The sequence below is a fragment of the Aquarana catesbeiana genome, linkage group LG04 (assembly GCF_042186555.1).
Source record: "Aquarana catesbeiana isolate 2022-GZ linkage group LG04, ASM4218655v1, whole genome shotgun sequence".
NCBI lineage: Eukaryota > Metazoa > Chordata > Amphibia > Anura > Ranidae > Aquarana > Aquarana catesbeiana.
Genome location: NC_133327.1, coordinates 438,149,165 through 438,164,374, shown reverse-complemented (window position 1 = coordinate 438,164,374; position 15,210 = coordinate 438,149,165). Strand labels below are relative to the sequence as shown.

Genomic DNA, 15,210 nt, shown 5'->3' with positions numbered 1-15,210 from the left:
ATGTTGGGTATCTATTTACTCCGCGTAACATCATCTTTCATATTATACAAAAAAATGCATTTGAAAAATTGTTGCGGAAATACCGTGTGACATAAAAAGTTGCAATGACCGCCATTTTATTCCCTAGGGTATCTGCTAAAAAAAACGTATATAATGTTTGGGGGTTCTGAGAATTTTCTAGCAAAAAATGATGATTTTTACATGTAGGAAAGGAGTGCCAGAATAGGCACGGTATGGAAGTCTGGTGATTTTGATTGTGAAAACCTAGAGAATTTACTGCATTACAGATTGCTCCTAAATTTATCCCAAAAAGGTTTTGCTTTCAGTGAGCAAAAAGCTCAATCATTATTCAAAACAGTGTTCAAAACAGCAAAACTTATATCAAAATCTGCAGTGCTTATACATATATATATATATATATATATATATATATATATATATATATATATATATATATATATATATACACACACACACACACACATACATATACAGTTGTGCTCATAAGTTTACATACCCTGGCAGAATTTATGATTTCTTAGCCATTTTTCAGAGAACATGAATGATAACACAAAAACTTTTCTTTCACTCATGGTTAGTGTTTGACTGAAGCCATTTATTATCAATCAACTGTGTTTACTATTTTTAAATCATAATGGCAACAGAAACTACCCAAATGACCCTGGTCAAAAGTTTACATACCCCAGTTCTTAATACCGTGTATTATTCCCTTTAACATCAATGACATTTGTGGTTGAGGCTCTTTATTTTCTCAGATGGTAAAGCTGCCCATTCCTCTTGGCAAAAAGCCTCCAGTTCCTGTAAATTCTTGGCCTGTCTTGTATGAACTGCACGTTTGAGATCTCCCCAGAGTGGCTCACTGATATTGAGATCAGGAGACTGAGATGGCTACTCTAGAACCTTAACTTTATTCTGCTGTAGTCAACGACTGGTTGACTTGGCCTTGTGTTTTGGATCATTGTCATGTTGGAATGTCCAAGTACGTCCCATGCGCAGCTGATGAATGCAAATGCTCCTCCAGTATTTTTTGATAACATACTGCATTCATCTTGCCATCAATTTTGACCAAATTCTCTGTGCCTTTGTAGCTCACACATCCCCAAAACATCATCGATCCACCTCCGTGTTTCACATTAGGAATGGTGTACCTTTCATCATAGGCCTTGTGGACTCCTCTCCAAATGAAGCGTTTATGGTTGTGGCCAAAAAGCTCAATTTTGGTCTCATCACTCCAAATGAATTTGTGCCAGAAGGTTTGAGGCTTGTCTCTGTGCTGTTTGGCATATTGTAAGCGGGATACTTTGTGGTTTCAACAGAACCCCTCATTTTATACTTCTTGATTAGAGTTTGAATACTGCTGATTGGCATTCTCAATTCCTTGGATATCTTTTTATATCCCTTTCCCGTTTTATACAGTTCAACTACCTTTTCCCGCAGATACTTTGACAATTCTTTTGCTTTCCCCATGACTCAGAATCCAGAAACGTAAGTGCAGCACTGGATGAAAGATGCAAGGGTCTGCCAGGAGTCCAGAAACTCATTGACCTTTTATACACACACTAAAAACAGATCACAGATGAGGATGGTTACCTTTAATAGCCATTCAAACCCCTTTGTGTCAACTTGTGTGCATGTTATCAGGCCAAAATCACCAGGGTATGTAAACTTTTGATCAGGGTCATTTGGGTAGTTTCTGTTGCGATTATGATTTACAAAGAGTAAACACACTTGATTGATAATAAATGGCTTCAGCCAAACACTAACCATGAGTAACCAAGAAAAGTTTTCGTGTTATCATTCATATTCTCTGAAAAATGGCCAAAAAATCATAAATTCTGCCAGGGTATGTAAACTTATGACCACAACTGTATATATATATATATATATATATATATACACATATATATATATATATATATATATATATACACATATACATACACATAAGATTCACTCAATCCTGAACTTTACTCCAAACTATGTGCTTAACTTTCTCCCAGATCAGTGCACTTCTGTAAAAAACTGGAATCACAATGACCAGTTTTGTTATCTCACCATCATGGATAGGAAAAAAGCTCAATCGATAGCCTCATTGGTTCTTCACACTGTCTCCTTTACCATATAACCAGGTAATAACATTTCCCCACATTATTATTGTTATTATTACACCACTTTTTTACCAGGTGGTTAAGATCTCATATAGCAGTTCCCGAAAAATGACAATGTATATCGGGAATATACATTTGTTTTTTGCACTTTAATCATTATATTTATATATATATATATATATATATATATATATATATATATATATATATATATATATATATATATATATTCACACACACTTGTAAAGATCTGCAGTATTACATGTGTCTTGCTCTGAAGAAGGGTGTTAGCTATATAGCCCGAAGCTGTCATGTATTGGATACTGAATGGAACGTGATTTGATGTTTTTTCTACAATAAATCTTTTAAGTGCAGCAATCCCATTTGTCCGTATTTCTATATATGGCCTGTGGAAGGGCCTGATTGCTCAGCACTGCAACATTGGATCAAGTGCACTTCACTCTCAACGTTTGCTAATATATATATATATATATATATATATATATATATATATATATATAAATAACTTTATAACTGATATATGTGTGATGGTATAGGGGCTTTGTTGTTACTGAGCTGTTTATGCGCTTTATTTACTGTTCTATACAGTATATTGTCCAAAACAAGAAACACAGCATGTGCTGTAATGTGGAAATATGGTTGCTAGTTTGCTATGCTACCATGTACATGTAAAATTACAATGCACATTTCTTGTGATCAAAAGACCCTTGTCAGATATATCAGTCAGTTGGTACTCTCCCTGCATCCTCCCAGGAGACTATATTGAAGTTGAAGTCAGTGGCCTCGCTGATCTCCATAGCTGTAGGTATTGTGAAATAATACATTCTTAAAGTGGTAATAAACCTAAAAGTAAAAAAGGATTCTTTTACAACCTATCAATTCTTACATGTGTTGGCTGCATTCGTTTTTAGTAATTTTTTTTAGGTTTTTTCCTCCCTGATAAAAGAAGAAGAAAACTAACCAATTTAACAGACCAAGCTGTCCAGCAAAGTGGCAGTTAGAGGGTTTGAGACAAACAATTTAACACTGACAGGTATGCTTATAATGGTTATAATTACAATGGATACAATACATTAGACAAGTCCATCAAAATTTCATGCAACTAAGACCACCCTGTCCCCATATTGACAATTCTGCTATCCAAAGGTGTCTCTGTTGCTCCTCCATCCAGAGTGAAACTACAGTAAGACAGTAAGTGTGTTACTGGCTGGATCACTAAGTGAAAAAAAGTCTACAAAAAGAAAAATGAATGCAGCCACCACATTTAAAAATTGGTAAGCTGAAATACACCACATTTTTGCTTTTTGGTTTAATACCGCTTTAATTTTCACAGCAGAAGTCATTCAAATCCATCTTTACATAGATCAGCTCACTCATTACTACTTTCCCAGCAGTGACCTGGTAGCCTTCTACAATGTAATTTCTTGAGTCTGCTGTGAATTTTGAGGACAAACTGCTCACCAGTGCCTCTAGCTACAGAGGTCAGAGAGGGCTTGTTTTTAAACTCTATTACTGCTTAAATGCTTGTCCACAGTCCAATCACAGTTTTACTTTCAGGGTGTTTTACCTGTTACGGTAAAGGGTTAGTGAGTTAAAGCCATAGTTTAACTTTTGAAAATAAATAAATAAATACATGCACCCACACTGATAAAAGAAAACGTGCATTTATTATTGTTTTGCATCTAGGCCTGTGGAGCATTGTAACCACGATCAATGCACAGCAAGTGCAATGCACAGGCTCCTAAAGACTCTTCTTCTGGCCCAAAATTTGTGCAAAGGTAAGGAACGACCGTTATGGGGCTGGAGGAAGTAATCAAATGTGGTGACATCACCACGCTAGTGCTACAATGAGATTGATGAGCCTTTCTCCAGTAGCAGATGGGAATTGTAGTGTTCCATTTACAGGTCCCTGTGAATGGATCTGTGAATGAAGGATGTAGCTGTGTGGGCCAACTGTCAAGCACAGCCGTGCCGAATTAAAAAGTAAACAGAATGCTGCAGGAAGAATAACCATACAATTCAGGTACAAATGGGGAAGGGGGAAGCAGATTGAGGAATGTGACCATGTATCATGTTACACCTTTGGATGAAATATGGTCACAGTAGTAGACTAAGCCGTTAAGAGAACATTTTAGTTGTTAATTTGAATGTTAGGTTTCAGGTAGGGGAAGGTTAAAAGATAAGAGTTTGTTTAAGAGGTAGCAAAAAAACAGAGATTAGAAATACTTTGAGGAAATGTTTTTTTTTGAGAATTACTGCTCTGACACCAAAAATTGTACATTACTTTAGCTTCTTTACAACAATAACAATGCATGGTAGCATCTCTGTGTATGCGAGTTGGTTGTTATTTTGCTGTAATTTTGCCTGAATGTGTTTCAAGTCGTTTGCAGTGCATTTCGGCTAAATCTATAAACATACAGTAATTACTGAAATTAGAGGGACCTCAGAAACTCACCAGTGAATCAGCATTATTTCCAACATGTATTGAACGATTACCAAGATCAAATCCACCAAAGCTGCAGGTCCTCTGTGGAGTGAACATAGCAGGAAGGAATGAAAGACGAAGGAGAAAAAGAAAAGAGAGAGAGAGAGACAGGAGATAAAAATACAAAGAATTAAAATATAAAAGAGAACTTCAGTCATCGTGGGAACATATGAAACCATACAAAATGGAAAAATCAAAATAATACCAAACTGGATGCTTCACCACAATGATTCATGCTTACCATGAAATGGTCTTTGAGTATTGCTCTCTTTAAACTAATAATGAATACATTTCCTTCACATTTCATTTATGCTTGAGGGAATTAAAATGGCTTTCCATACAGTTGTAAAGCTGAATTATTTTTATCCTTCATCAAAGCCTACAGAGCTGTTTCAGTCATCACAATACCATGCACGATCGAGCTATCGTATGGCAACCACATGGCTTACTATTCCTCACAGAAAGTCCTGTCTATGTCTCTCGTCATCTGTCTATATGGCTGATAAAGAGGCCTAGCTATCAATACTGGCATGGGAAAACATTAATGCAAAAAGGTAATAGAGAAAGTTTTATTTCTTCTCAATTCACCAAACACAAATATTTATACTCCATAAGCTTGATTATTGCAATATGAGAAAGAGTTATAGTTTTGGATTTTTTTTACATTTATAAGTATTACAAATTTGCAGTAATTGAAACTTTTTGGCATTGCTGAAAAAAACACATTCTACATTCAAATAAAAGAAAATGCTAAGGCAGAGAGGCATGTTGCCTTTAATATGCACACATGAAGAAATCCTGGGGAATGTAAAGGAAATGCGTTCAACTTTAGTATAAATGATATGCTACACATGTGGGCTCATTCCATTTTTGTTTGGAACAAGGAAAGAAGTTTAGAAAAAAGCCTTTTGCTACACAGCTAATTCACATAGGTACTGCCGTATTTTTCATCTACTATGAACAGGCTATATATCAGTCATCTTGAAAAACTACAATCTTTTTAATCCATTTTATAAGTTTTGCCATCCACAAAATCATGTGGAGCTCTACATGACATCAAAGGTTTGTAAAGAATATGATAAATAGTAAGGCTAGTGTTTTTTTTTTTTCCTTATAAAACCTGACAAAATTATTCTCAGGCATTCTTCAAAGGACTACACCAAAAATACTACATGTGCGTTTTAACATCCCATATACAGAAGTCCCACCCCTTGGAAATTAAAACAAAAACATGTTAAGCTTGTTCTAGACGTAATTTAAAAGCTATGCATAGATTTGAAATCCTGACTCTCCTTTTACAATTTCCCCATATAAATCACAGCTCAAAGACAGATTTTAACAGTAACCATTAAAGAATATCTCTAAGCACAGCTGCATCTTGTACATTTTACTGCTTTTCACTTAACACATTTCACTATAGAAACCAATTAACAATGTTAAAACATGGTGTTTAAAGTTGTAATTCAAATATATTACCCTAAAGTTTGCCATAGGGCCTGCAGCCCAAATGTAGCCCATGGCAATAAACACAGTTTAAAGGGGAAAAACTATTCAATCAAATGCCCATCTTGTAACAATTGCTGGCCCTTTTTTTTAATTAAACTGCTTGTTTAAAAATAGTCCACTGTGTTGGTATTTAAAACAGTGGTATAAAACTGCAAATAAGATGGCATACCAGACCTAGTATGCCAAGATTTCCATCTTCGACCACTCGTGCTTCCTTCTATTTCTGTTTTTAATGAACTTTTGGTATAAGAAAGACTGCTAAAATGTATTGTAAATAGTGGTATCTTTGGTCCATTTGGTATTTTTGAAAACTCTAATCCCACAGCAGGCAGGTATAATTGGCTAATAAAATAGTCTGTAACAGACAGATACCATTGCTTTGCTAAGGCCGGCTGTAGATGACACCATTTTCTTTCCTTCCACCATGCAAGCGACAGGTGGAAGGAAAAAAAAAAATCACTTGATTCACCCATCAACATAGTCAGGGTTGATGGGTGAATGCCTCCCGCTGCGCTATTGTATTCTGCCAGTGGGGGTTGCAGGGAGCATTCCAGGCTGGCAGAATACAATGGTTACTGCTAGCGGCTATAGCCTTGCAACATGCAAGTTGATGGACTGGTGAACTCGGGTACAATCAGCCTGCCCATACATGGTTCGAATCTCAGCCAGGCCCTGCTGAACCAGTAGAGATTCGAACAGTTCATGGCCAGCTTAAGTTCCCAGATGTTCTACAGTTTTATTTTGTTAAACTGGTCGCCTGACACAAGAAATGGATAGTTCAGTTGGCCTTTTGTTCAAGTGATCAGGGAGAAACAAGACAGTTTACGCTTCCCTGTAACACTAGAGATGTATCTGTGAAGAGTAAACATACTAGGCAGCTGGAGGAAATAGAAAAAGCCAGGTTTTTATAACAAAGGACTGTAACCACACTGGGGAGATAAACAGATTTGTGCCACTACAACAAAGGGGGAGTAAATTGGCTGAATATGTGAGGTTTTATTTCCACAAACCCCAAAGCTAAAGTAATAAAACTCACAGCACAGAACAGCAAAAACAGTTGTAAAATATGTTGTATATATATATTACAAGATATTTATTGACAAAAAACTAGATAAATTAGGTAAATTACCCAGCAAGTCTGTAAAATTACCAAGCAATATAAAGTAATTTGAGAAAGTACTGATACAATTAAAAAAATGCATGCTTTTTTTTTAGTTTTTTTAAACATAAAAAAAAAAGAAGAGCTAGCTATCAAAAAGTGACTCAAACAGTATAATCCCATCCTTAATCAGAGATTGGATATGCCCAGGCAAGGATCTGTTTTGGACTACCCTAGGGTTGATAACGATTGCTTTTTTATCATTGGAAGTGTTTAATACTGCTCATGGATATTTTACTCTTTGTTATAAAATTATTTCGACCAATCCTTTAGTGTGTTGCACAAAAACAGTAGTGTGATCCAACGCTACAGAGGACCAGAAGAAATGTCCCCAGATATTTTCTTGGAAGAATTTCTGCTCATCATGGTCAGCATAACACACATAAAGCTATTTCACGCTATGACCAATACAAAATGTGGAACAGAAGCTTTATAGCTTTATCAGTACTATGAGACTTTGACCTATGGGATATGTAAGAAACACCTGAGGCCAAATTCAGCAAAGGTTCCTAAAGCGTTAAAACTTTAGGACTGCTAAAACTTTAAAAGTGCTGGCAGTATTTGTCTCTAATGCACTCTACCATACCATGATTCATCTGTCAGTCAGAATTGAGTGAATATGGCAAAGATGAGCAGAAATATTTGCTAAATTCATTTGGGATTCCATAAATCTCCAAAAAAATGTTTTTGTTGTTTTGAAAAGAGTGAGGTGTGTTAAAAGTTAAGCGTTTTACTACTGTTGGATAGATTTCATGTAACTTCCAGTCCCATTGACTACACACATTTAGGGTGAATAACTGCATCAGGTACCGAGACAGCAGTAAAAACTGATCCTTCAATCCCTTAGCAGATGGCACTCCCCCATGCTGTGTTGGAGAACCGTCCTTCATATCCAGTGTCTTCATATCTAATGCAAAGGGCTATGAACTCTGCATCAGTCTTGATGCCATTAGAACCTTAGACTTTTGGAGCGGTACAGCAGCGCAGAGGATCGGGTAAGCAAATCTACTTTAACATGCTCCCTAGACCTAAATGAGCAGCTAACCCTTGACCTACAGGTGTAGCACTAGCAAAATAACGCTAATTGTGCATATGCAGTAAGTGTTTAATTTAAAAAACAAATGAATACACTTTTTTTGAATACACTTTTGTTTATATATACACTCTTATGAATACATTTATTCATAAGAGTGTGTGTATATATATACACACACACACACATACTGCATATATATATATATATATATATATATATATATATATATATATATACACACACTATATTGCCATATGTATTGGGACATCTGCCTTTACACGCACATGAACATCAATGGCAGGGCATCCCAAGTCTTAGTTCTTAGGGTTCAATATTGAGTTGGCCCACCCTTTGCAGTTATAACAGGTTCAACTCTTCTGGGAAGGCTTTCCACAAAGTTTAGGATATCCATAAGTGTGTCTATGGGAATGTTTGACCATTCTTCCAGAAGAACATCTGTAAGGTCAGGCACTGATGTTGTACGAGAAGACCTGGCTCTCAGTTTCTGCTCTAATTCATCCCAGAGGTGTTCTGTCGGGTTGAGGTCAGGACAGGCCAGTCAACTTCCTTGACCCCAAACCCGCTCATACATGTCTTTATGGACCTTGGTTTGTGTACTGGTCCAAATCATTTAGTGGAGGGGGGATTATGATGTGGGGTTGTTTTTCAGGGGCTGGGCTTGGCCCCATAGTTTCAGTGACGGGGACTCTTAGGGCATCAACATACCAAGACATTTTGGAAAATGTCATGCTCCCATAAACACACTACTAAAACCTGTAGACAGTCTTACACGGAAGAGTTGAAGTTGTTAGAGCTGCAAAGGGTGGGCCAACTCAATATAGAAACCTACGGAATAAAACGGGCGTAGCACCCTCTACCAATAGGTAGGAGCTAGTAATATGTTTCTACTAGGAACTGTCAGCACAGGCAAACTTAGGCAGGCCTATGCTGCAAGCTAGGCCTGTCTGTTTTAATGTGGGGGCTGGGAGTGGTCAGAGTAGCAGTGGGTGTGACCACCTGTGCTCTAGTTCTGAGGTGCCTCCCCTGCTTTCAGGGAGAATGTTCTGGAAGAGGGGCAGGGCCTAGAACTGGAGTAGCAGGCAGCTTGTGTGGGAGCCCTGACCAATCCCCAACTGGAATTGGCAGGGGGCGGGCCTCCTATATAAGCTGAGGTAACATGCCACTGGGGAGAGATGTCGGCTGAGTGAAGTGAGGAATGGAATACTAGGCAGCAGCAGGAGGGCACCCCCATCTGGGGGGGGTGCGCAGATCGCAGGAGGAGGCCTGGGGAGAGCTTGTTTAGGAACCTTGCCTCTACACGGTCATTGGCATTGTCTTTGTCATCACACGATCGGTGATAAAGAACTCCTGGAGCAGAGGGGCAGGTGAAGCTGTCGGAACATATGGTCCGGTCAAATTTCTAATCAAGGACTCAGGGCAGTGAAAGGTCGGCGAGTGTTACCACAGTGGAGGGCTGGATGTGCCAGGAAGTCTGTGAGGGAACTTTGCTTCTACACGGTCATTAGCAAAGTCTTCATCATTAACACGGTGAATGATGGGAAGTCCTGGATCAGAGGAGAGACTGTGGGGATCTGTGTCAATCAATGTGTCCTGAGGGCACAGGATTTACAGATTGGGATGGCTGGGAAAAGTAGTACACCATGCACGAGAAAGCTTTTAACCGCTTGCCGACCGCCTCACGCAGATATACTGCAGCAGAAGGGCACGTACAGGCAAAATCATGCACCTGTACGTTCCCCTTTAAGAGGCGGTCAGCGGGCGCGTCGGCGCGTGCGCCAGCGGCAAGCTTCGTGAGTCGGGTCGTGGGTCCCGCGGACTCGATTGCCGTGGGGATACCCGTGATCGCCTCACGGGGAGGAAGAATGGGGAGATGCTAACGTAAACAAGCATCTCCCCGTTGTTCCTAGTGACAGTGTCACTGTTCTCTGCTCTCTGTCATCGGAGCAGAGAACAGTGAGGTCTCACACACACAGCCCATCCCCCTGACAGTTAGAAACATTCCTTAGGACATGCTCCAGGACACAAAATGGCAGTCCCAGGCTCCCTGATTGCATGGTAGAGCCAGGAAGCAGGCGGGATATGGAGAGCCACTGCATCCTGTAAAAATGCTCCAGGAGGCTGTAGGGCCGCTCGGATGACTTCTACATTTAATCCCATCGCTGGCTGAAAATGTTGGCACCAGGAGCTGCTTATACAAAGAGCCTCCACATGCACAAAACGTGGTACAGCAGCGTCTTTGGTAGCTAGGTATTGGGACGTTATTGTGTCATTGACAAATCTAGTTCATTTAAAGCAGAAGTTCAGTCAAACAGCTGAAACAGTTTAGATTCATATGTGAGCGTGGTTTTACCTTCAAAAGGGATTTGTAGTTTTGCCCAGCCAGCTCTACCAGACAGCACAACCAGGTTAGTGACCACACTTTTCGCCAGTGTAGTAAAGCAAGATAGCTTGGTTACCTTGCTGTTTCCAGCCTGTGACTGAAGTGGAGGAGCAAAGCACACAGATTAGGTCATTGCTATGCTCTCTCCTGCTGTTTGTATGTCCTTGTCACCACACATGCATGAAGCAGACTGTCTGACTCCGAGTACTGACCCTTCCTCTCTCATTTTAAAAAAAAATAATAAACATGTTATACTTACCTGCTCTGTGCAGTGGATTTGCACAGAGCAGCCTGTATCCTCCACTTCTCGAGTCCCTCTTCACTGCTCCTGGCCCCTCCCTCCTGTTGAGTGCCCCACAACAAGAAGTTTGCTATGGGGGCACTCAAGCCAAGTCGCAGCTCCCTGTGTTCATTCAGACACTGAGCTGCCTTTCGGCCCTACCCCCTCTCTCTCTCCTGATTAGCCAATTGACTTTGACAGCAGTGGGAGCCAATGGCGCCCTTGCTGTGTCTCAGCCAATCAGGAGGGAGAGTCCTGGACAGCCAAGGGACTTGTGGACATTGCTGGACAGAATTGGGGCTCAGGTATTAGGGGGTGCTGGGGAGGCTGCTACACAAGAAGGTTTTTTATCTTAATGCATTGAATGCATTAAGATAAACAAAAACAAAAAAATTCTACCTTTACAACTCCTTTAAGACAGAGTCAGATTCTTATGTTAGTTGCCTGTAAAACACATTTAAGATTTTTTTTTTTTAATTAAATACATAACCGCATTATACAAACACAAAATTTCCCACCACACTTACCAGCTAGCCTGAAAAAAAAAACTAACTGCATTAAAATGTGTTTATACATCTGTTTAGATTTCCACTTGAGATTACTGTATTTCAGCATAATGCTCGAGAGTATTTTCCTTTTAATATTCACAATAAAAAACATTTTAATAGTTCCCCCATAAGGAAATTTCATAGAGTTCTAGGTATTCTAAACAAACCCATCTATGCGGAGCTGCCTAAGAGAAAACTGTATTTTACCTAAAATAATAAGAAAAAAGACAATCAAGAGGCATGCCCTAGTTAACTTGCTGATTTATATTTCTTTTCACACAATAAATATAAGGGACCTATTTTAGGAGTAGGGCGATGTAGGGATTGACTTGTCTGTCTATCTTACTATAAGAACATTGGATGAAATATCTGTTTAATGACGTAATGTTCATGCAATCAAATACAAAAATCTTTGTAACGCAATAAATACATGGCATGATTAAAACCATTAGCATGCATTGTTGTCTGAAAAAAAAAATGGAATATGGAATGACCACTTCCACAAAATATGAATTTCCAGTATCTCCCAGAAGTTGAAGTCAGCAATGAATGTAATTCCAGTTAATGTGTGGCTTCCTGCTTGTGTTTAAAGAGGGGTTGTGTAATACTGAAAAAATGAGTTTGTTGAAGGGAATGAGTGAAAGCTACTTCACTGCTATTTCACTGTGTTATGGACTTCTGATAAGTGTGAAACAAAAAAAGGAGGTTAAATGACATAGTCATTACCATGAAGCTGCAACAAGCTATTGCTAAGCAATAAAACAAAACCTTTTAGGAATAGAAGGGTTTCTATCATACAGAAGTAAAATGTTGACACCCCTATGGCATTTCCACAAGTACACTCTGGATAATGATAGTATTTACCAAGATGTTTATTGTTTAACTAGGGAAGAGGTTGTGGAATTATATAGCACTGTAGCAAGCATTGCCAGCTCAAGACAACTACTTTAGCTATGAAGACATTTAAATCCACAAAGACATTGAGATAATAAAAATAAGTACTTTGTCATTTGTAAACCAGTAACACATTTATGCCAGTGTATTTGCAGGAGGCATTATTTTCACCTAAAAAAACTATCCACAGTTCATTAAACTGTGTTCTATGACATATTCAATGTGATATTTTTTTTGGCATCTACCAGATGTGGGAAAAATGAGCACATCTAAACTAAAGGTCATAAGTGGGTGAGGTTATGCAAAATCACTTCTGACTGCAACTCAGTGGGAGATAGAGGCTCAACATCAACCCTTTCGACTCACAGACTTTTGGTGGATTCTCAAGAGAACCCTTTTAGTACAGCGGTCAACAGTGGCAGCCCATTTTCTTTCAGCCTCCTCTTCCTCTTCTAACAGACATCTCTTCTCGGCCTTGCTAAGAGTCCTGTCACTTACAGGGCGCACAAGGTGGGTTAAGTTCAAATGACTGTACAGACTCCTCTCCACCACATAGGTTATGTTAAATTCACTGACTGTTCGACCACGTGGCCTTCGGTTAGGAAAGACACTGTTGCCACTTCTACACCTCTGGCGGAAAGTTTGTTGGTCACAGGCAGGGGAGGGCATTCCTTTCCTGGCTGGTCGCTGACAGAGAAAAGCTCTAGCACATGAGTAGTTAGAGTCAAGTTTCTTCAGTCGTATCTGTTTTTTGATGTTTTGTACCTCTTCCAAAGAAACCAAAAGGTGATGCTTGTTCCTGTTTCTGTCATAAAAACAAACACTTTCTGTACTTACCCCATGGCTTAAAGAGCCTAGGCTTTTCTTTAATTCTCGTTCTGTCAAGGAGCGAGAGACTTTTTGGGACTTTTCATCCTCTGGATAGGAAAAAAATGTTCCAATCTTCTTTGGGGGTTTGATGAGACCCCTGCTATCGGATTTGCTCAAAGTCTTTACAAGTTTTCTGTTAACACTCATTGTCTCAAGGTTTCCAGATGATGGTGACACTGAATATAGGCTATCTTCTGGCTGTGTTTTTTCCAGTGAGTTATCTCTACATTGCGGCTTCTTATGAACTCCAGAATAAAGTGCAGATTTATCATCCACAATAGGAGTGCTGTGAACTGCATCTTCCAGACCTATCGAAGGAAATACACACTATAAGACTATGTAGAAGGTTATAAAATTCAAGGAATGCAAGACATGACCACTATTGCATAAGCTGTTAGTAGATAATGCAGGGATACCATTGTTGTAACAGACTTATCACTTATTGACTCCTATGTCTTGGGTAAGCATGTGTGACATCTTTGCTCCCAAGGGCCCCTTTCTACCCAGTAAGGGGATCTTAAACCAGTTTATGGATTTTATTTATTCACTTTAAAATACAACAGTTAAGTGTGAGGGTAGCATGAATAGCCAGAAATTTTAGTTTTAAGATCACAGTGGTGCAGAAACAAATCAGTGGGTAAGTTCACAGATGCCCATTGAAAACTAAAATATAAGCAAGATGAGCCTAAGAAGCAAAGGAGTACTAATCATAACCTATAGATCTAACCTCACAAAGCTAATTCAAATTGAAGGGTAACCTTGCAGTGATCTCTACACTATGTTACTTGATGTTACATGAAAGGTATAAATCTAAAACAGAACACACGGCAACTTTACCTGCTGTCTCTTTGCTATCCTAAAACTTCTGTGTGCTCAAGAGTGTGCTCAGGTTTTCACTGGCCTAGATTTATGGCAACTTTGGCAGGAATTTCAAATGTAGGACTATCATATACTGTAGATACTGAGAAAATGGCTGGACCCTGTAAACCAGGCTATGTTAAGTGGGTTTAGGAAACAGAATCTCAAATGCAACTAATTATGGAATGCTCTTTGTTTTTTGGCTTAATACACGATTTTCTTAGCGTTGTTATTATTTATTGATTTTGCAAAGCCATATTCACCTTCTGTACTGGGTTTCTTCATTTCTTCTGCCCTGATAAGCTTCTTCCTGACTCTTCGAGTAGAGTTCACTAGCTTGTGAAGCCTCTTGAACTTCACTGACTCCTCTGACTCTTCATCAGACTGTTCTCTCGACTAGTAGGGAAGGAGAAAATACACACAAATAGATGGAGAACGACAAAGCAAAAGTATAAATGGTAATAATTTCACTCATATGTGATGAAAATACTGCTGCCTCAATGGCAATACTTTTTTTTACCATAAGTTAGGCCACACTGACAACACTGTAAAAAATATGGCCGCCTATAATTGCGATTACTTAAAATTTGTCGTATTCGAATTATAGCTGCTCTTCATCTTCAGTAAAGCTTCATATTGATCCTAATCAGTTCCCTCTCAATTGTGATCAGAAAAATACAGGGGTCCCAAGTCATTTTTAAACGTAACATTCTGAGTTCAGGGAAAATTTGGACATAAAACTAGCCTCAAAAAAGCAGATTGTTTTAGATTCTTTCAGACAACATGATATCTGTAGAAGTGTGTAGAATGTAGAAAATCAATACTTTTTTTTTTTTTTTTTTACAAAAGGCAGCAAAATCCCACAAGCAGACATATCAAGCACCATAAAGGTAGGCAACAGCCTCAGACATAAGATATTTTTTGTATACTCAGAGTTGATTTAACTTTTTTTAAATTGCATCCAACACATGGCACATAAATACTATAACTAAAACGACATTTCAAACGTAATTACACACAAAT

General features: G+C 38.7%; 1 protein-coding gene across 5 annotated transcripts in view; it reads right to left on the bottom strand.

The window, feature by feature from the left end:
• Window positions 1–15,210, bottom strand: part of SASH1 (SAM and SH3 domain containing 1) — a 1,387,091-nt gene that overhangs the window by 72,986 nt on the left and 1,298,895 nt on the right. For 3 of the 5 annotated variants that reach the window (XM_073627430.1, XM_073627429.1, XM_073627431.1), the window contains 3 exons: window positions 14,451–14,583; window positions 12,826–13,637; window positions 4,606–4,677 (listed from right to left, as the gene is read on the bottom strand). In XM_073627430.1, coding sequence (XP_073483531.1) covers window positions 4,606–4,677; window positions 12,826–13,637; window positions 14,451–14,583 — 1,017 coding nt within the window. The remainder of the gene's footprint in view (window positions 1–4,605; window positions 4,678–12,825; window positions 13,638–14,450; window positions 14,584–15,210) is intronic. The other 2 variants (XM_073627432.1, XM_073627434.1) reach the window with 2 other exon arrangements.